Source organism: Crotalus tigris, unplaced genomic scaffold, assembly GCF_016545835.1.
Source record: "Crotalus tigris isolate CLP2741 ecotype Arizona unplaced genomic scaffold, ASM1654583v1 scf7180000021533.416912, whole genome shotgun sequence".
NCBI lineage: Eukaryota > Metazoa > Chordata > Lepidosauria > Squamata > Viperidae > Crotalus > Crotalus tigris.
Genome location: NW_024098554.1, coordinates 281425 through 303467, shown reverse-complemented (window position 1 = coordinate 303467; position 22043 = coordinate 281425). Strand labels below are relative to the sequence as shown.

General features: G+C 42.9%; 1 protein-coding gene across 9 annotated transcripts in view; it reads right to left on the bottom strand.

Moving 5' to 3' along the window:
* LOC120296794 (lipase member K-like) overlaps window positions 1-17220 on the bottom strand; it is a 66787-nt gene extending 49567 nt beyond the window's left edge. For 4 of the 9 annotated variants that reach the window (XR_005553585.1, XM_039318778.1, XM_039318779.1 and 1 more), the window contains exons 1-2: window positions 16880-17220; window positions 8458-8488 (exon numbers count right to left, since the gene is read on the bottom strand). Coding sequence is in view for 3 of the 9 variants with exons in the window: in XM_039318778.1 (XP_039174712.1) it covers window positions 8458-8488; window positions 16880-16945 (97 nt within the window). In the remaining 6 variants the exon portion in view is untranslated. Of the gene's footprint in view, window positions 1-5526; window positions 6547-8457; window positions 8489-14523; window positions 14674-15169; window positions 15652-16879 lie in introns of those variants that run through there. The other 5 variants (XM_039318771.1, XM_039318777.1, XM_039318774.1 and 2 more) reach the window with 5 other exon arrangements.
* Between the last annotated feature and the right edge of the window lie 4823 nt (window positions 17221-22043).

Sequence of the window (22043 nt, the reverse complement as noted above, 5' to 3'; positions counted from 1 at the left end):
GATTTCTATAATCTGTATTCCATATATTAATTTTAGTTGATTTCCTCTTTCCCTAAAACATCTTTTTTTTTTGCAAACATTGAATTAATACAATTCTTATCGCTTTAGTAAATGACAATTAGGTATATACTTTTTCCAATATTCCTAAAAAAATAATCATCGTATTAGTATATTTCTTTTTGTTTTCAGTCATTTGGGTTGCCTTATCATCAATCCTGTTACAATCCTTATTTTAGTTTATTTCTCCCACCAAGTTCTAAATATTCTTACTGGTAAGGGTTTTCTCAACGATTAGTTACATTTACATTGACAGATTTAATTCTATTTTTCCCATATAAGCCATCTCACATTTTTACATTTCTAAGTAATAAATAAAAGAGTAAAAAGACTTCCTGTTCTTGTGAGCAGTGGAATCAGCTGAGAGATTCAGGATGTCGAGCTCTTCAGCTGAGTTTCTTCCTGTTTGGGTACCCTAAATGGGCTAGAAGCTGCCCCGGAGAGGTGGCAAGGAAGGAAGGTAGTCCTAGGGACCTAGGAGAGATGGCGGTCTCCCCGATCGGTCCAGGAGAAGCCTCCCAGAAACCAACAGGAGAAAGGCTAGCTAACTCCATTGTCTAGCCCCAGCTGCAAGCAACAGAAGTCAAAAGCTCTACTATAAGCTGATTGTGAACAGTGCGTTGAAGCTGGGTAAGAACTGGTTTTCTCTATCCTACTTATTTTCCTGAAAAGGAGAACTCCCAAGAAGCAAAAATACCTCTGAGAGTGAGAAAGGGAAGTATTTCCTCCCCACCCTTTTGGCTATTGGAAGCGGCGAATCTAACTCATTAAGGAGGAAAAAGACTAGAAAGAACTGAAAAATGATCCAATGCTGACACCTACTGGTGGATGAGGATTATAAAATCTCTGTCTGTGTCCTTCAAAGTCTTAATAAACATAGCTGTTTAGATAAAGTGTGAACTGCAGAAACAATGTATGCTTTACAAGAGGAAATATATGATCAGCTGCAATCAATTCAAAGGACAATGATCTCAAACCACAAAGAAATACAAAACAACTTGGAAAGTATAAATCAACTTATCTCCAATTTAATTTTACTCCAAAAAAACCCTCAGGAGAATACAGCAGAGATGACTGAATATAAATCCGAGGATAAAGACTTAAAGATGGACTTCCATAAAATAAAAGAGTATGATTTAATCCAAGTGGAAGAAAAGACAACTTTACAAAGTAAATTTGAATATAAGAGAAAGGATTGGATGAAGAGACAAAAAGTGACAAAAGAAATGGAGAGAAAGGAAGGAAAAAGATTCCTAATAAAAAGAGGTGGGCAAATGCCCATGATAGAGACATTGATTTACTCTCTACATCTACAGCAACACCTATGACCATATGGGAAAACCTTTTGATTCAGCAAAGTACATTGATTAAGAAAGATTCTGGGCAAAGAAAAAAGATTAAGATGGAAACTAAGAAAATAGATGATGGGACATATCAGACAGAATACTTTAAAAAGAAACATGTGTTTGAATATGGTTAAAGAAATAGAAAAATTTTGGAATATACCACTCTAAGAGGGATGAAATGTTTTAGATATTTAAATGTGACTGAATTTAAGGAAAGTATATAAAAATGCTTTGAATCAGAGTTAAGGGATTAGATGACCAGACCTATTAAATGGAATGTCTAAAGTTTAAATATATTCTTAACTATGATTAAAAAGAATAACAAATTTGAGAATAAATACATATTAATCTAGGAGGAATATATATTCTAAGTACTATGTTATTTCCTATGTTCCGTTGCTCCTGTTTTCTTCTCTTCTTATTTATTTTTTATTTCTTTTTTTCCCCTTTCTTTTTACTCTTTTATCTATTACTTAAGAAATATATCTTCCATTCTTTAGGCATTGAATGAGGCAGAGTGTTGAAACAGCAAACAATTTTATTAACTCAGAACAGAAGCAGCCCTAAAGGCTGCTGCACAGCTATTTATACAGTTAGCCTCCAGGATGGCAACCAATAGGTTTAAAGCAGCGGTTCTCAACCTATGGGTCGCGACCCCATTTGGGGTCGATCGACCATTTCATGGGGGTCGCCAAACCCCGCTGTCCGCCATTTTTTTCCCCTTTCTAACTGTTCTACTTCTTATTTGGCTATATAGAAAGTGCCGTTCCTGCCTCCCTCCTCCTTGCGCATGCGCAGCTTTTTTCTATTTAAAGTTAGGAAGTTTCGGTTTCAGAGCACGTGGAGGAAAACAATACAGAGGACAAGCGAGAGAGAGCAAGCAGTGGAAAGCAAGAGAGAAAACAACTAAAAACAGTAAGTTTCCTCTCTGGTCTGCCGCTGAGCTTCCTCTGCTTGGCAGAGGAATATATGTACTGTATTTTCCGGCGTATACGGGTACTCTCTAATTACTTCAGTGGAGTTTAAGTTTGTAGTTCGTTTTGTTAAAGTTAAATAAATGAATCAAAAATTCTTGCATACTTATCTCTCTAAGCGTCAAGGATCGCAAAGCAACATGAGCCCCAAATTACTTTTGTGCATCAATTTCTCACTATTTCCCATTGTGCCAAGGCAAAGGTTTTTTTTTGCATCGTATCGTAGAAATCCCCTCATTTTCCCTGCTGCCCAGCCGCTTCTCTCTTTGTTCCGGCCTCTCCCCTCGTCGGCTGCTGCGCTCTCCAGACTACTGTTTTGGGCTCGTCTTGCCACCGCCCCCTCCCTCACTTCTGAGTGCCAACTCTGCCTCCGGAGCCGACCCTCCCCTCTGCCCGCTGCCCTGGTCAAGTCCCTTCGCGCGCTCCACTCACCACTCGCTTCTGTCCATTCAGGGCTGTTTGCACTCTGCTCCTCGTAGCCACCGATGCCGCCTCCTCGCCATGTCCCAGCGCGGCGCTCCTGCTGGCGCACGCTCCACTCCCCACCCGGCTTTAGGCGCCCTTCATCCCCGAGGCGCACGCCAAATGCACCACAAGGATCAAGTCTCTCTCGGGGATGGAGGGCACTTAAAGCCGAGCGGGGAGTGGAGCGTGCGCCAGCAGGAGCGCCGCGCTGGGACATGGCGAGGAGGTGGCGGCGGTGGCCACAAGGAGCAGAGTGCAAACAGTGCTGAATGGAGAGAAGTGTTTCTCTCCATTCAGCACTGTTTGCGCTCTGCTCTTCGTAGCCGCCGCCGCCTCCTCGCCATGTCCCAGCGCGGTGCTCCTGCTGGAGCACGCTCCACTCCCCGCTCGGCTTTAGGCGCTCTTCATCCCCGAGGCGCAGGCCAAACGCACCACAAGGATCGAGTCTCTCGAGCTCGACCTACCAGCAGGAGCGCCGCGCTGGGACATGATGAGGCGGTGGCGGCTATGAGGAGCAGAGCGCAAACAGTGCTGAATGGAGAGAAACACTTCTCTCCATTCAGCGCTGTTTGTGCTCTGCTCCTAGCCGCCGATGCCGCCTCCTCGCCATGTCCCAGCGCAGCGCTCCTGCTGGTAGGTCAAGCTCGAGAGACTCCATCCTTGTGCGTTTGGCATGTGCCTCGGGTATGGAGGGCGCCTAAAGCCAGCCACGGAGTGAGGAAAGTGGGGTCGGGATGATCTGGAAGCTGAGGCAGGCAGGAGCCATGGAAGTGCAGTCGGTATCTAAGCCGTCGGTGGCAGCGGCGGCAGGGGCAGTGGCCCCCGGCACCAGTGCTTTCCCTTTGGAACCGGCAAAGGATACGGACCGCCAGCTGCGTCTTCGCCTCTGTGTCCTCAACCGAGCAGGATTATGTGGGCACCCTGCGCTTCCTGCAGTCGGTAAACACCGGGGCTCCGGAGGGTATGCCTGGACCCCAGAAAGGGGAGGGAGTCACTGGGGTGGGCGAAAGATTGCGTCAAGGAAGAGGAAGGGCAGCTGTGCATCTGCTGCGGCGATGGGACCCACGGCGGCCACTTGGCGGCCACGCCCACTCGGTAGCCATGCCCACCCAGTGGCCACACCCACTCAGTGGCCACACCCACTCAGTGGCCATGCCCCTGGGGTCACCACAACATGGGGAGCTGTATTATGGGGTCACGGCATTAGAAAGGTTGAGAACCACTGGTTTAAAGAAACAGTTTCCCGCCCCAAACCTCATTTTCAACTTGGAGATAGCCAGTCTGGCTTTCAGTAACAACAACTGTTAGGTCAGACATTAAGCAAGTGATTTAAACAGTTGTGGCCAATACATTTCACTCCCTCCCCCTAGATGGCTCAAACTCTCAATTGCTGGACATAGTCCTGCAGATATTTAGGTGACCTTCTTGACCATTCTGAATGCGTAGGGATTGGGAGGAAGGCATGGTAAAAATTCAAAAGGCCTAGGAAAGCCTGAAGCTCTCCTTTGACTTCGGCCTTGGGGCCTGCTGGATTGTTTTTAATTTGGATTCCACCAGATGAATGCCTGCAGTATCGATGCAGAAACCAAGGAACTTGGTGGACTCTACCCCAATCTTGCACTTTTCTTTTTTTAGTTTAAGTCTCACATCGCAGAACTGCTAAAGGATGGCCTTAAGTCGTTCAGCCAGAATCTCAACCGATTCCCCAGCAATGAGAACATTATCAAAGTAGGGGCAAACCCCTGGAATTCCCTTGTACATGCGCTCCATCACCCCCTGGAACAGCCGAGGGGCTACACTCACCCCAAACTGTAGGCACTTAACCTTAAAAGCCCCATGGGTTAGAATGGTTTGGGCCAACTCCGTATCCTCATCCATGGGCAGTTGTTGATAGGCCTGTGCCAAATCTAATTTGGAGAACATGCGGCCTCCTTGCAATGACACCAAAATATGGCTGACAACTGGCAAAGGGTATGCGTGCTGTTGAGGTGCCCTATTGAGGGTGCAGTTATAGTCAGCACATATTCGCACTTCCCCGTTGGCCTTTAATGGCATTACTATGGGGGTCTCCCACACCCCACTGTCTACTGGCTGCAATACCCCTTGTTCTACTACCTTATCCAGCTCTGCATTGATTTTGGGGGTTTAACGCAAAAGACACTTTACGAGGCTTGATCCATATTGGAGTTACCAAAGGATCAAGCTTGAGGGCAATCGGAGGACACTTGTACTCCTCTAGACTAGAACTGAAAACATCCATGAACTCTTGGCAGACTGCAGACAGATCTGCCACTTGTGTTCGGTGAATGCCAGTTACTTGAATGCCCAATGCATCAAACCAATTGAGCCCTATGAAGCTCGTGCATTGGCCTTCCACCACTATGACATCTAGTGGCCCCTTGAATTCCACCAGAAGTGTGGCTTCGCCTTTGACCACCACTCGGGAGTTTTGGAAGTCTGTGAGTAGTAGATTAAACGGCCGGAGCTTGGCCCATCTATTGCTATGATGGCATAGGTGCCTAATGTTCCTTGTGAAATGATGGACATGGCTGAGCCCGTGTCCAGTTCCATCTTGCATGAAACTCCCTGAAGCTTGATCTTTAGGGAGCAATGGGCACCAGTGTGGAATACGCTCCTTCAGCTGGAGCAGAACCCTACTCAGTGTTGACCTGGGGCCCTGGTACCTTTCCTGAATGCATCTTCTTTTGAGTGGTCCCTCTGACAACCTCGGCAGATGGCGGCGATGTGGCCTGGTTTGCCACAGGCCCGGCACATTGCAGTTCGGAATCAGCAATCCATGTGTTGATGGTAGCCTTTGCAGCCCATGCAGTTAAGGAATGGAACTGCCTTCTCAGCTCACTGCAATCCCTTCTCCAGATGCTTTCATAGTTGGTTGACTTCGTAGTCTTCCATCCGCTCAGCGTCTTTGTGATAAATGGCTTCAGTGCTTGGCGCACTTTTGGAGGGCCATAGAGCTTTAACGGCCCCTCAGGCGGCTTCATCTGCCATGACCTCCTTCAAGGCTTCTTGTAACAAGAGAGTCTCCTTAGCGAACAGTTTTTGTTAGAGCTCTCGATTCTGGAGTCCGCAGACTAAACGGTCTCATAGTCTCTCCTCCAAATCCATGAAATTGTAGAGTCGGGGCGCTTGACAAAGAGCGGCAATGGATTCTGTTGCAGACTCACCGGGTTGCTGCTCCCACTGTTCAAAAGCACGCCTCCATGCTAATAATGGATAACTTGGGCTCGAAATGGTCTCGGAACTTTTTTTTCAAGTCCGCGTAGGTGACTGACTCGAGCAGCACTGGGGCGACCAGGTTCTCTGTGATGTCGAAAGTGGTGGGGCTTCACACACAGAGGAGTGTCGCAGCCTTCAATCCATCTTTGGCGATCTGGTTGGCGCGGAGGTAATTTTCGACATGGGAGATGTAGGACACCCATCTCTCTGGGTGAGTTACGTCCAATTCTTCCCAACCTTCGCCATGGTGGTTTGTTTCTTCGTTCAATGCCTTGCCCTGTTGGCTTCTGTGTAGGCCCTAGGATGGATCCTTGGGGCGTGGTAGTCTCCAGCATGACTTGCTGGCAGACCAGGGAGGGGGACATAGTTCCTGTCAGGCTCTGTGCTGACCTCACCCCCTAGTGACTTCAAGCTCTCTCAATGAAGCAGCACATCCCATCTTCATCGCCACTGTTATATCTTCGGTTCTTTAGGCATTGAACGAGGCAGAGAGTTGAAACAGCAAACAAGTTTGTTAACTCAGAACAGAAGTAGCCCTAAAGACTGCTGCACAGCTATTTATACAGTTAGCCTCTAGGTGGCAACCAATAGGTTTAAAGTAACAGTTTCCCACCCCAAACCTCATTATCAGCCTGAAGAGAGCCAGTCTGGCTTTCACTAACAGCAACTGTTAAACTATACAGCAATGTAGGTCAGACATTAAGCAAGTGATTTAAAATAGTTGTGGCCAATACATTACAGGCCCCCTCTGCCTTGGCCCTGCCCTAGGCCGGCTGGGAGCCAATGTACAATTTTGTGATGGCCATCTATGCTGAAACGCATTCAGTCTTAGCTCCACAAGGCCTTCTGGAACCAGCGAGGAACCAGCCACTACAGGTTGGGGGCTGGGCGGCATTGTGCAGATAACTTTGACTCTCATGCTGCTCATGGCATCCCCTCCTCCAGAGCCCACCAAGCCAGATATGTGAAGTAGGTGAGGGCCATGTGCTGCCACTTCCAGGCGATGGTGCATTTCTTCATTCCTCACGAAGGGTGACACCTCCCCAGCTGCATTTCTTGCCTGTTTTTCTCCCTCCCTCATCTCAAATATTTTCCCACCACTCTGTACTTAGGAAGGAAGGAAGGAAAGAAAGAGAGGGAGGGTCTGAGGGAAGTCCTGCTTTAGTCATGCCCTGCTGCCCTTTCACCATCCCCTTACCCCCTCCTCCTGGCCTATCCTGGAGTCTCCCATCCTATTGCTAAGAAAGCTTTGGATACAAAGCCGGGTCTCCTCCCATGGAGAGGGAATGGGCCTCCCTCTGACTTTGCCCTCGTACCCATCATGAGCAACTTGGCTAAGGAGAGCAAGTACAGCAGCAGCAGCCTTGAGGAGGAGGTAAGTGCAGCTGGGCGCTCCCTTGGGGAAGTGGGGCTGGGCTTGGTGCTGTGGGTGCTCAAGGGCCAGACTGGGTGTTTGACCTCTGCTGCCTGGGCTCCGGGCAGCTTGACCACCATCCAACCCCCCCCCCATATGGTCTGAGAGGAACAGTGAGGCTCTTCCAGTGGACTATGCCTTGGCACTTGCCCTGGTCCCACCCACTTCTGCTAGAGACCCTCAGATCTGTCCCACTCCTGCCCAGTTTGACAAATTGAGTGTGACACCCCTGGACTAGATGACCTCCAAGGTCCCTTCCAATATTATTGTTGTTGTTGTTGTTGTTGTAGTAGTAATAATAATAATAATAATAATAATAATAATAATAATAATAATAATATCAATCATCGCACAGTCAGCCAGATGTTCAGACTGGATTTGGCATTTTGTCTACCTATCGAGTCCTTACCCAGGACCTGGGATAGGCAGATGTAGATGTTTGATGGTATTACAGGTATCGTCGCAGGATGGAAGCAGTTCCTAATAAGGCCGCCTTTTGCAATTGACTAATAGCAAATTTGTCAATGCCAATGGTGTTCAAGTGGTGCTCCAGTTGTTTTGGGATTGCGCCCAAGGAGCCTATGACTATTGGTACTACCCTTGCTTGCTTTTGCCACAGTCTTTCTATTTCTATTTGTAGGTCTTTGTATTTTGTTATCTTCTCCAGTTCTTTCTCTTCTATTCTGCTGTCTCCAGGCACTGCCACGTCCACTATCCAGACTTTTTTGTCTTTCTTATCGACAATTGCTTCCATCCTGCGATGATATCTGTAATACCATCAAACATCCACATCTGCCTATCCCAGGTCCTGGGTAAGGACTCGATAGGTAGACAAAATGCCAAATCCAGTCTGAACATCTGGCTGACTGTGCGATGATCAATAATAATAATAATAATAATAATAATAATAATAATAATAATAATTTGCATTTATATTCAACCTGGATAGCTCAAAGCAACTTACCAGAGAATATTAGTTGCTTGGAAGGTCCAACCTGCCAGATTCAGAAAAATAAGCTAAGTGAATAAAAGCAGAGCAGAAATAACATAGATTATATCAGAATAAAGTGGAGCCACAGTTCTTTCAACATGGTTAGTTTGGATAAATGATCCTTTCTTCTTAATAAACTCTACCTTATATTTTAACTATAGGTTGGGATAATAGGAAGAGGAATGTAATGAGATCAAATTTCTAATATTGTAACATTTTAGTACTGCAAATAACAAGCCAGATGAGAGATTTATAGCCCTGTTGTAGTACAAATGTTAATCAAATCAGGCTCTGTTCAGTTCTTATTTCTTCATCCAGAAATACTTATGAGATGTTTAAGGAAGATTTTTGTTTGATAGATATGCTTGACATTTTCAAATAATGTGCTTCACATAAGTGTCAGGTCATAACTCAAAGTGTTCTTTGCTTTTCTAACTTTTGAAACAATAATGTTTTCACTCAGCCCATTTAGAAAAAAATAATAAAATAGCAAAATGCAACCCAAGTCATTGTGCTTAGCTGTATTTTAAAAGATTCATATCATTTACAAAATTTATATTATTATCTAAATCATCTCCTATCAAGCCTGCAGTCTGAAAGGGCATTTTCCTTCTGGCTAATGATCAGTTGATTCTGTCAGAGCATGCACAGTCTTATTGCGCTGAGATAACTCAGGAGTAATCACAGTAAACAGTGGTCTATATTAAATGGTAGTTTATCTTACACTATCTACAATATCATACACCAGGAACAATATACATACACATACTAATACAGCAGGATCCAATAAACCACAATTACAGCAGGAAACAGAAGAGAGAGAACACAGGAGCAGAGTCTTCTCTTTTATACACATGCTCTTAAAGACACACAGACACAGCTGGCTATGAAAGGGACATAGGCCCTGCTGAGTCATTCCCAACATTTCATCATACATTACATGAGCTGGTTAGCGTCTAAATCATTACCTTGGCAAGTTCAATAATCAGGGGAAAAAAGTGACATTGATCATCATCCACTCATACAGGCCTATGTATTAGCGTGGAGTCTACTAACAAGCTGGGTTCCTCAGTCTGCTATATTAGGCTTATACCAAAGATTGGAAATCAGATGGTTCTAGAAATATAGTGCTAATGACAGCCAGCAGTGTCTGAGGGAGTGTCCATACTGCAATATAATGGATAGAGATTGTGGTATACCAATGTTCAATGCAGCAAGGTCGCCGTTGCAATACTGCATTCATCATCTTGTAGATTTTAGTGGAAATGGATTCAGAATCTGAATTAATCAAAGATTGTATGATTAAATGGGCACAAAATATTGGTGAACCAATCCCATTGGATACTTGGGAACTTATCTGGGTGAGGAATGTTAAATTTACACAAGCGCAGAACTTAAGAGAGAATTTTTATAAAATGTTTTATAGATGGCACCTTGATCCACAAAAAATGTCTATTATGTACCCTGATCTAAAGCCTAAATGTTGGAGATGTGGTTGTTTGGACGCTACTTATTATCATATTTGGTGGTCGTGTAAAAATATAAAAGCTTTCTGGATTAAGATATGGTGGAATATTCAAAGAATCTTTAGAAGGAGGGTAAAATTTACCCCGCAATTATTTTTATTAGGTATTGTTACTGATTGTGATGCTAAGGAAGTTATATTGATGTTAAATTTGATTACAGCCGCAAGGCTGTTAGTAGGACAATATTGGAAGAAGGAATCTTTGCCTACTTTACAAGAGTGGTTTTATAAAGTTTCTTACTTGGCGGAAATGGCAAAGATTTCGGCTTTCTTAAAGGAGCAATCTCAAGAGAAATTTTTTGTTGTATGGGAAAAATGGATAAATTTTATACAATATAATTTGGATATGGAAAAATATCATTTAGCTTTTTCATAACTTGTATAGATTGTTTTTTCTTTTCTTTTTCCCGTCTTTTGTTTTCTCCCTTCTTTTTTTTTTATTTTTTTATCTTTCTTTTTCTTTCTCTCTCTCTTTCCTCTCTTTTTTCCTTCTTTTTTAAGTATTTTTCTTTTTAATGCTTATGTCACATATATCTTATTATAAGTTGTAAAAATTTGTTTAGGTTTTTAAAAATTTTAAATAAGCCTATATTCAGTTCTGGGAAGTTCGGGGAGGGGGGAGGGAGGGGTGGGTTTGGGAGGGATTGGGTGAGGGTTGATTTGTTTTTGGTTGTTTATTTGTAAAACTTTTAAAAAATTTTCAATAAAAAAAAAATACTGCATTCATCATCTTGTAGATTCTCAATCCCCACCACTGGTTCCAGTAAATTAGCAAAAATGTAGGAGAAGAAGTGTACATCATCAGCTGTTACATTGCCACAAATGGTCCAACTCTTCTAGAATTCCATTGACCCTTATCTGATGCAATTTAGTACGAATGTTATAGTTGACTAGAGTTTTGTATTTAGGCATGAGCAATAAATTTTTTGAATTGCAACTTAATGTATGGTCTTGATCCCTTTGTGCCTGAGCAATGAGCAATGTTGTAACCTTCCCCTCGAACAATGCAGGTAGTCTTCGACCACAATTGAGCCCAAAATGTATGTTGTTAATTGAAACATTTGTTAAGTGAGTTTCACTCCATTTTACGACCTTTATTGCCTCAGTTGTTAAGTGAATCAATGCAGTTGATAAGTTAGTAACCTGGTTGTTAAGTGAATCTGGCTTCCCCATTGATTTTGCTTTCAGAAGGTCACAAAGGGGGATCACATGATCTTGGGACACAGCAACGGTCATAAATATGAACCAGTTGTCAAGCATCTGAATTTTTGATCATGTGATTATGGGGATACTGCAAAGGTTATAACTGTGAAAAATGATCCTAAGTTCCTTTTTTCAGTGCTGCTGTAACTTTGAACAGTCATTAAATGAACTGTTGTAAGTCAAGGACTACCTGTATTTGTCTGTAAAACAGTTTCTGTTAGCGCTAGTTCAAACTCAAAATGTTCCCTTTTAAGAACAACATGGCAGACTTAGAATGCAAAACGGGCTGCTGCAAACATTCAGAGTATGTTGGATATGAGGCAGCTCCTTCAAAATGGAAGCAATCTACTTGGATTCAAAATATTTTTGTTTCAACCCTGAAATAGCAGCTTTACATTCAGAGCCAATGCTGCTGACAAGATTTTTTATTTTATTTATTTCAAACGTTTACAGGGCTGCCCATCTTAAATCAAACTCTTGGCTCACAGTGCAAGGATAAAAACAATATATACAAAAAATGAAAGAAAAACACTAAAACAAAGAACAAAAAATGACCTGGCACCACAGCTAAACTTTTCAATAGAGTGTAGAACATTTAATTGTACCCTGATCCCGATTTTAAGTGCTCTTTGGAAGGATAAAGTGTTTCAAATTCAAAACGGGGGTTTGGGGAGGGGAGGGCTTTATATACTAAACCGATTATTATTTAATTACTATTCTGTGCATAATATACTGTATTTGGTCATCAAAATGAAACATTTGTATAAGAAAAAAGAAAATGATATTAGAGATACACAGGCTACTCATAGACATACTGACACACACATGCATGTCCATATTTGTCCAATATTTTTAATACATTTTCTAATTAAAATTAATTAAAACTAATTAAAATTTTAATACAGAATAAAAACTAGCAAGACCTAATATTTAGAATGACATTGAGGAGAAATGAAAGAAAGAAGAGCAAGGACAAAAGAGCAGAAAACAAAGGAAAGAAAAAATGAATTATAAAGAAGTGATTTTTTATTTTCTTTTACATCAGTTATGCGTATGAATATAAAATAACCTCTTACTGTACGGTTATAACGTTGTTTACAATAGTTTCAATAAAGAATTATCATAATCCTCCACAGTACGGTCTCCCCTACATAAATTATGTTTGTAAGCATTTCTTTCTTAAATCACAAGTCACTAAATGTATCTTTCCAACATTGAAGCAATTCAGATCTGAAATGTTTTGCACTCCCTTGATCTGTGACAGTGGCTGACCAAGCATTTAGAAAAATGTGTTAAAGCCAAGTTTCATCCAGACTAATCAGCCATGGCTACTGCCAAATTCAGATGGGACAGTAAAACACTGCTACAACAACCGACTTCCTTTTCAAAAATAGCCAGTGTAGTATACCAAGATCCAGTTTAACTCTCACCTAAAGAAGCTCATTCGATGACTTTGGAATATTCACCAGCTCATCTTAATTTACAGCACAAGATTATAGTTGTTGGGAAAAACTAGAGACTGGAGGCCAGAGGCTATCATGAGAGGACAAATCATGCACTACAAAGATTGTGTGGAGGCAAGAAAAAATTCAAATGTAATTTACTGGATTCCCTGCATGGATTACCCCTGCAGTTATGTGGACAGACAAGGATGAAGCTAGCCACCAGATTACAAGAACACAAGCAAGCGCTTAGAAGAGGAGACCTGAACTCACTGGCAGCCTCATATTGCAATGAGCGTTCAATTTTGTGGCTACTACTATTGTTGGCTAAGCAGGGATAAAAATAGCCAGAGGAATGATTGAAGTCTGGGAAATGGGCCCCTGTCGATCTGCAAGGGTTCTGATTTACCACCAGCCTATCAGGTACTTAGGAGCCAAGGGTGCAGTGCACAAGGAAACAATAGTTAACAATTTAATGACCAATCATTAACACCCTAATTAACAACTAAATGCTACACACAGGAGCTATATAAATACAACACATAGAACAGCTCAGTGTGCATATTCTGAAGAGAGAGAAGTTCTCTGATATGGGCTATAGCACAAGCCCCAAAGCTTGGAAGAATAAACTTTTGGTCCTGGTGACCAACTCAGATTGGATCCTGCAACAGTATTCTGGGATATGTATATTTACTTTCATTCACTGAAGTGCTTCCTTAAGTTACTTTCAGTTCCTGCAGGAAATGCAGGATATAAACCTAACAAGTGGATAAATAAATAAAACTTCTAACACACCTCTATTTCCCTTCACTTGGAATTTGTGACCAGTTCTAATCAAATACTATAAAATAAAAGTTTTGGTTAGGAAACATAGGAATGGGGACACTTCTGCATAAAAGCTGAGACAAAAAAGAAGAATTAAAAACAACATTTTAGCCTGTGAGTGAGGGACACCAACTCACAGAATTCACCACAAGGGATAGCTTCACATCAAAAATGGGAAAATTTCTAAGAACTTTCTAAGAGTATTACCTTCACACTTTGATATTATTTAATTAAAAGCAAATTAACATTAAATAAATGAAATGCAATTGATATATGATTTTCCATGGATTTGACAGTTTTCAGTTCTGTCTTTAAAATTCACAAGTCAGTGATAATATCTGGAATCCCACAAATATAGAAAGCATTCAGAGATCACTATACCCAAAAGACAGCTAAAAGCACACTTTCCTCTTTTACTCTCACAGGTACTTCCTAAATTGGGAAATTAATTAGGTTAGGAAATAAAACATCATTTTCTTATAAAAATTCTGTTATTTTTTCTCCTCCCCTTTGGTATCAAGGAGAGAAGAAACAAAAAAATACTTTCTTAAAGATGGGAAATCATGGTTCCTGTCCATATTCTAGTTGGGAAGAAACAGTAACAAGTTAAAAAACAGAAATGATCTTCTCCCAAAATCTTGGATAGAAACAAGAGTAGGAACATTACTAATATACAAAGCAGTATACTAGCAGTATTTCTAATACACATATTTTACTTAATGAACTTTCATCACACATATTTATGATATCATGTTGCTTGGCTCTTTTTTATTAGTCCTTTGAAAATCAGATAAATAATGTGTTCTTTCAGACGATTCTTTATACCTGCAATTTATGACTGCAGTTATACAAGGAACAAGATAAGGAGCAGTTTCAGTCAGAGACTAAGGCAGCTGTACCAGATCAGCTAGAATGTACTTCTAGATCAGCGGTTCTCAATCTCTATCCATCTCCAGGCGGATAAAAACAACACAGAGAATGGTAAGACTTAAAGCATCAAAGGAGCAACTCTCCGCCTCTCAGGTAGAGCTATCAAAAGCCCACCTTCTCCCAGCCTTTTCAGCAATCAGAAGCCGCGGCCTGGACATTGGCGTCCATGATGTATCTTCCCAGGGAATCTGTGAAGCCGGCGGAGCTGCTCCAGATTGCACTTGCGTGCAGTCGCTCGCGCCTCTGTGGAAGAGGGAAGACAGGCTGGTGGGGAATTGAGGGGGGAGGGTGAGGCAGGAGGAGGAGGAAGGGAGGGAAGGAAGGGTTGTTAGCTGTGGAATCAGCACGCCGGTGGGCTTTGCCGCGGGGTGGGTTCCTTTTGTATTTTGATTCCCTCCCTTTTGGAGGGAGGAATGGACATTTTATGATGGGGGGGGGATCTGGTGTCTGTGAATAAAAGCGCCGGCTATCATCTTTTCTTTCCGCAAGCTCGCCTTGATGCATTCAGTGCAATTGCTTTTTTAAATAGCGCTTTTGGATTGTATTTTTTTTAATCTTAGCTTTTTTAAAAAAAAAACGGGGGTTGGTCTCTGCCCTTGTGTGGGGGGGTTGCAAGCATCTTAATTGAGTCTCTCCACCCCCACCCGTGGCATTTTCCTCGGGGTTGCTAGGAGCTGCGCTTAAATTCAGAATCGCCCGGCAGCAAGCGAAGAGAAGGGAGTTGGCGCGGGCGAGAAAGCCAGCAAGCCAGCCTGCTTACCTGCCAGCCCAAATTGCGAGTTTCCCTTCGCCTTTTTCGTTGTGAATCGGGAGCAAGCCAACCTCGGTATTTTCTCTCCTCCCGCCTTTAAACGGCTTCCTTTTATTCTGCCTCCCGCCTGGTTGGGATACAAAGGCGAGGCTCCGATTGGGGAAGTGTATACTCCACTGCCAGAAATTGTTAGGAAAAAGGAAATGCATCGAGGGACTTGTCAGAAAACATTTAGATGAGAATCAAGTACGCTCAGTGGAAGGTGAAAATGTTGGAAGGAGGGGATGAAATAGCTGGAATCTGGGACAGCTATAAAGTCGTATCCTTCTGTTTTGGGAAACTTCCATGAAAATGTAGTTACATAACCCCTCACTTCATCCACAAAATGTTACAGGGGTTCTGATTTTTTATTTATAACCCTTTTCCTTTCTTCCATTCTCTTGCTGCTTTTCCTTCAATTGGTCATGTGATCAAAATGTGGATGCTTGGCAACTGGCCTGTATTTATGATGATTGCAGTGTCCCAGGGTTATGTGATTATTTTTAGCAATCTTTTGACAAGCAAAGTCAGTGGGGAAGCCAGATTCATTTAACAACTGTGTTCCTAACTTAATAACTGCAGTGATTCACTTAACAACTGCAGCAAGAAAGGTCGTAAAATGGGTGCAACTCACTTAACAACTGCCTTGCTTAGCAACGGAAATGTTGGGCTCAGTCGTGGTCGTAAGTTAAGGACTACCCGTAGTTGTGGAATTCCTTTTGTTGGATGGTTCTATCTTCTGGAATCTAGAGTCTGATCCTGCATATCAGATATTTACATTACGATTCATAACAGTAGCAAAATTACAATTATGAAATAGCAACGAAAATACTTTTATGGTTGGGGGTCACCACAACATGAGGAACTGTATTAAAGGGTCGCGGCATTAGGAAGGTTGAGAACCACTGTTCTAGATATTTCTTCAAGCCTACCTACTTCTTGTTACTGTTTGCTTAAACTATTTGCTTCCTATTTTCCCTTTGCTAACCAGAACTCCTTCCAAGACTGTGAATAGGTTAAAGCAGATTCAGTACTGCACCCAAACAGCATTACAGCATTACAGGACACATTATCAATATTATTAATAGATCTGAAGAGATCCCTTTATGTGTACTGGGAAATCTATCCTGGATATGCCATCTAAGAATAGAACTCCTATTATTGGAGAAGCACTTAGCCCCTATTTTAATGCAAAGGAGCTAGTACTGTGCTCTGAAGCCAAGTCATGTCAGCTTTGACAAATTAATATTAATACTATACTACTGTAATTCATCCACTATTTCTAAGGTTGTACAATAATCTAAGCAGATGGGAACACATAACTGGCTTTGTTGAACTCAAAAAAGCTTAAGTAGGTTCAGATCTGATTAGCATTTGGATGGGAGACCATAAGAAATCTCAGCATTACGGACTAAACTTAATAATTTCTGGGCTGGAAGGGTTCTAGATTTTTTAAAAAAAAACATTTTGGAATCTGTGATATAGCTACATTGATTGTATTGGTACTGGTATGTAAAACCCTAAACAGCTCTTCAAAGAAGAAAAATATGATGGAACAAAATAAAGAGCATTCTTTTAAATGTAACAGTTCTATTTTCTAAATAAGGGCTAACTTTACTATAATTCTGTTTTTTTACTTCCAACCACACTAATATAGAGGTAACTGCAAATAGAACTTACCAGGGAATGTTGCTGCAATTTTCTTCCATTTTTTCCAATTTCTCTGCCTATCATTTTTCCCACCATTGATATCCTGAGCTTTCTCTGGCAAGGAGAGTACCACCCACCACCTTTGTGCTAAAGTTAATCTATGGATTCAAGTTATTATTCAGATCAGGCACAAAGTTCAGCTGCCAGGAAGCTGACAAAATGATATTGCCTCTGCTGTCTGCTATCACACTGCATGAGGTGAAGTCCAATTATGAGCCAAGCTTCTCCTTTTGGACTGATGGTCTAAGTAACACAGGTCCCCATGAGGCACTTTCCAAATGTATCATGCTCCAAACTCTAAAGTTCTTTCATGTTGGCATAGAGCAGGGGTAGGCAATCTCGGCTCTTTTATGACTCATGGACCTCAACTTGAAGTCCATGAGTCATAAAAGAGCCGAGGTTGCCTACCCCTGGCATAGAGTTATGAAGGATTTACTGCCAGCATGAAATTGATCAAGGCTGGATCAATCTACAAGAACAATCTAACAAGTTGTTACTTTCTTATGAGGACAATAGTAACCTGACATTTTGAGATCTTGCTTTTAATGGTAACTTGTGCCCCAAATCTGCTGCCTTTTCAAGCAAATTTTTTTGCCAGAGAGAATCCTAGTCTTTAGTTTGAATATTCCAAATTGTGACATTTGCTGTAGACAAATAATGTCAGATGTTGTCTCAAGGTGGTAGGGAAATATTGAATGTATGTATATTTCCTTTGGTTTCTGAATTAAAAAATGGATACATTGACTCTTCCCCACAAAGATACTGTCATTGTTTTTTTTAAATGTTTTACAACTTAGTGCTTCAATTTTGAAAACATTCTTAACTTATGGTTCACATGATCATCATCTGTGCACTTCACAATAGGCTGCCGAGAAGTCAGCAGTAAAATTGCAAGTCCTGGTCACGTTATGTTTCATTTAATAACCAGAGATAGAAGTGGCAGTAACTTCGTAAGACCTGCATGGTCGTGTGATTTTTTTGCTTAATGACCATAGCACTTAGTGATGGAGTTATGATGCTCTCAAAGATAACTCTGTTCCTTAGAAGATAAAATGTTCAGATTTAGAAGACTGACATTTCCTTGTAAATCCAAAGGTCACACTGCTTGTATTTGTCATAGGGTGATACACTTCACATGACTTAAATACATTTTATTTTATTTAGTGAGGACTATAGTTTCCATTTTCCTTTTCTTAATTAAGTCATGTTACCTGGGTTCGAAGAAAACTGAACTCCCCAAAACTAGAAGGCAGTATGCGTTGCTTATTATGGAATTAATTCCTGCAAGAAGCACATGAGGTAGACTATCTATTGTGTACCACTTGTAGGAGCACAACTGAGGATTTGTAGGGCGCCTTCCTGAGGACTAATGACCAGGGGCATCTGCAGAGATAGAATAAATAACATCATTATACAGTACTAAGCTCTTGTCTAGTTTGTCTCCTCTGTGTGATGACCTCATGTGATGTTATCTTGGTTTGTTCCAACACTGATGGAAATGATCAGTACACTTGGGCTCATGAGCAAGTAGCACAGGAGGAACATTCTTTCACCCCTTTTCATTATAGTTCTTGTTGGCAATTATTAAAAACAAATAATTTTGTTTCAGAGGAACAATCATAGCAACAATCATGATTTGGAATGTAACTGTTAAAGTTTTATTAAACTCTAACAAGAACTTAAACTAAATTGTGGTTTAATTGTGAATTAAAATGTTAGCTCTTTTATTACTAGGACTTATATGCCCCTTTAGTCACACATATGGGTGGCTAGAGTTTCATTCCTGACATACAGCATCAGTCTGGTTTGGAAACATCACTGTTTCAGACAGGAAGGTGGTGCAGAGTGGTGAGGATGGCTGAAAAGATCATTGGCAGTTCCCTCCCTCCCATCCAGGTCATAGCACAGAAGCGTTGCTTGAGCAGGATTCACAAGATTGTTTGGGACACTACCCATCCTCTTCACAACATGTTTTCCTTGTTACCTTCTGGGAGGAGGGGGCTCCAAAGCAGAACATCCAGATTCCACCACAGTTTCGTTCCACACAGTATAAACCTTGTAAACTCTCAAGCTTCCTCCTTCCTTTATATATTCAAGATGGACAGTGTTTAATATTCATATGTTATGCAGGTCTATACATATGTTGTATATAGTATGTTTAGGTGTGTGTCATGTATGTGTTCACTTTGAGAGCAGGCAACTAAGTTTCATTTTTGATATGTGTTGTCATGCCCACAGTAAAAAATGACAATAAAGGTTATCTTATCTTATCTTAGCTTAGCTTATTTCCAAAGCCATAAAATTACCCTTGAGCATATATTCTTTATGTAGATGAAAATAATTTCTAAAGATGATTGTAACATACCATACCAAAATCCAGGAATTAAAACAAGCCTTCACAGGATCTGAGTACACAATGAAAACACGTAAACCATGCAAAGATTATGGGAAAAATTTCCTATGTGTTAAAAACAATGTATGTATAGGTATCTTCATACCTGCAAATATAATCTTAGAGCTACTTATTGTACTTACTTCAACATGGTTAAATACCCTGAAATTGTAAGAAATTCTGACATTGATTCATTGTGTATCAATGTCAATTCTTTCGATCACAGATTTTATCCAGGACAATCTAAGCCAGCGGTTCTCAACCTGTGGGTCGCGACCCTTTTGGAGGTCGCACGAGCCTTTCACAGAAGTCGCCTAAGACCATCGGAAAACACATATTTCTGATGGTCTTAGGCAGGGCTTCTCAACCGCCTTCTCTCCCTCCCCCCCTCCGCTCCACCTCACTTGTTTGTGGAAAATATGCTGCTTGGCGGCAGTCTGCACAAACTCTACCAAATGTGCCCTGCAGGGGGCGCGTGAAGAGCGCAGGCGCAGAGCAAGGCCCTGCCCTCCCCAGAGACTCATTGTGCAGCAACTGGATTGACTTCTTCTCGTGCACACAGGTCAGCGAAGGGAGGCCGCTGCAGCACCCAACTCCTGCACCTGTCAGCTGGCGACCCCCGAACTTGCGCCAGCTGATGCAAGAGGGAGGGAAAGAGGAAAGGACTCTTTCTCCTCTCCTAAGCTTCAAAGCACAATCGACTTCCCAAGGGCGCCACAATCCTCACAAAAGCGGGGGAGGGGGAGAAGCAAAGGGGGCGAGAAAACTCACGGCGGGCTCGAAGCAGCACCTGCCAGCGTTGGTGACGAGAAATTCCCCACAAACCCAGGAAAGGGGTGGAGAAAAGGAACCCCCTTTAGGAGGAAACCGCCACCTTCTTCTCCTTGGCTTTGTGCTCTTCTGTTTCTCGGCAGCCGGGCTGGCAAGCCTCTCCTGGCTGGAACTTCCTTTCCTTCCCTCCCTCTTGGTCTCTTCCTCCTTCCCTCCCTCTCCCATTATCCCTTCCTTCCTTTCCTTCGCCTCCCTCTTTGTCCCTCCTTCCCTCCCTCTCCCCCTTGTCCCTTCCTTCCTTCCTTTCGCCTCCCTCTTGTCCCTCCTTCCCTCCCTCTCCCCCTTGTCCCTTCCATCTTTCCTTCCTTCCCTCTTGTCCAGGATCGGGGCGAGCCTCTACAGCTGATCCGTGCTTTTGCAGCTGTAGTTGCTCTCCTTGGCTCCTGCCCAGCAAACTTGCTTGCTAGAAAACAGGCGCTTGCTAATTTAGCAGAAGCGTGAATCAGTTGTAGCCCGGCGCTGATCCTGGAGCTTCTGCTAACTTAGCAAGCGGCATGCCTTTCGGCGAAGTGAGCAAGTGAGTTGGGTGAGCTGTCTCTGCCTGTGCACAGGCAGGTTTGGCGGCAGTAAAGCCCCCAGCCACGCTGGCAGCCTATCCCCCTCCCCTTGTCCCTTACTGGGCACGGGGGGGGGGGGGAGAAAGGGACAAAGAGGGAGGGAAGTAAGGAACAATGAGAGAGGGAAAGAAGGGAGGAACAATGGAAGGGAGGGAAGGGAAGAAGGACAAAGAGGGAAGGAAGGAAGGAAGGAAGGAAGGAAGGAAGGAAGGAAGGAAGGGAGGGAGGGACAAGGGGAGAGAGGGAGGGAAGGAGGAAGAGACTAAGGGAGGGGAAGGAAAGAAGGAAGGAAGGGACAATGGGAGAGAGGGAGGGAAGGAGGAAGAGACTAAGAAGGAAGTGAAGGAAAGGAAGAAAGGAAGGAAGGAACAATGGGAGAGAGGGAGGGAAGGAGGAAGAGACTAAGGGAGGGGAAGGGAAGGAAGGGACAATGGGAGAGAGGGAGGGAAGGAGGAAGAGACTAAGGGAGGGGAGGGAAGGAAGGGACAATGGGAGAGGGTGGGAAGGAGGAAGAGACTAAGGTGAAGGAAAGGAAGGAAAGAAGGAAGGAAGGGACAATGGGAGAGGGAGGGAAGGAGGAAGAGACTAAGAAGGAGGTGAAGGAAAGGAAGGAAAGAAGGAAGGAAGGGACAATGGGAGAGAGGGAGGGAAGGAGGAAGAGACTAAGGGAGGGGAAGGAAAGAAGGAAGGAAGGAAGGAAGGAAGGAAGGAAAGGACAATGGGAGAGAGGGAGGGAAGGAGGAAGAGACTAAGCAGGAGATGAAGGAAAGGAAGGAAGGAAGGGACAATGGAAGAGAGAGAGGGAAGGAGGAAGAGACTGAGGGAGGTGAAGGAAAGGAAGAAAAGAAGGAAGGGACAAGGGGAGAGAAGGGAGGGAAGGAAGGCAGGCACTCACCCTAGTCCCATCCCAGAGACCCACAGATTTCCCCCCCCCCCACAGGCATTCTGCAACCTGAGTGATCAGCTGGCCACGCCCCCTGGCCATTGATCACATGACCCTGGGACACTGTGAACGTCATAAGTATGAATCAGTTGTCAAGCATCCAAATGTAAATCACATGACCCTGGGGATGCTGCAACAATCATAAGTGTGAAAAATGATCATAATTCGCTTTTTCAGTGCTGTTGTAACTTCAAACAGTCACTAAGCGAATTGTTGTAAGTCGAGGACTACCTATACTTTCCCATTTTTTCCTTTTTTTTTTTGGTCAAGTTTTTGATACCCCCCTGGCCAGCTGGATGGAGGTTGGGGGTCACCACAACATGAGGAACTGTATTAAAGGGTCTGGCATTAGGAAGGTTGAGAACCACTGTTTTAGAGAGTTGTTGAGGCCACTTGGAGGTTTGTCTGTGT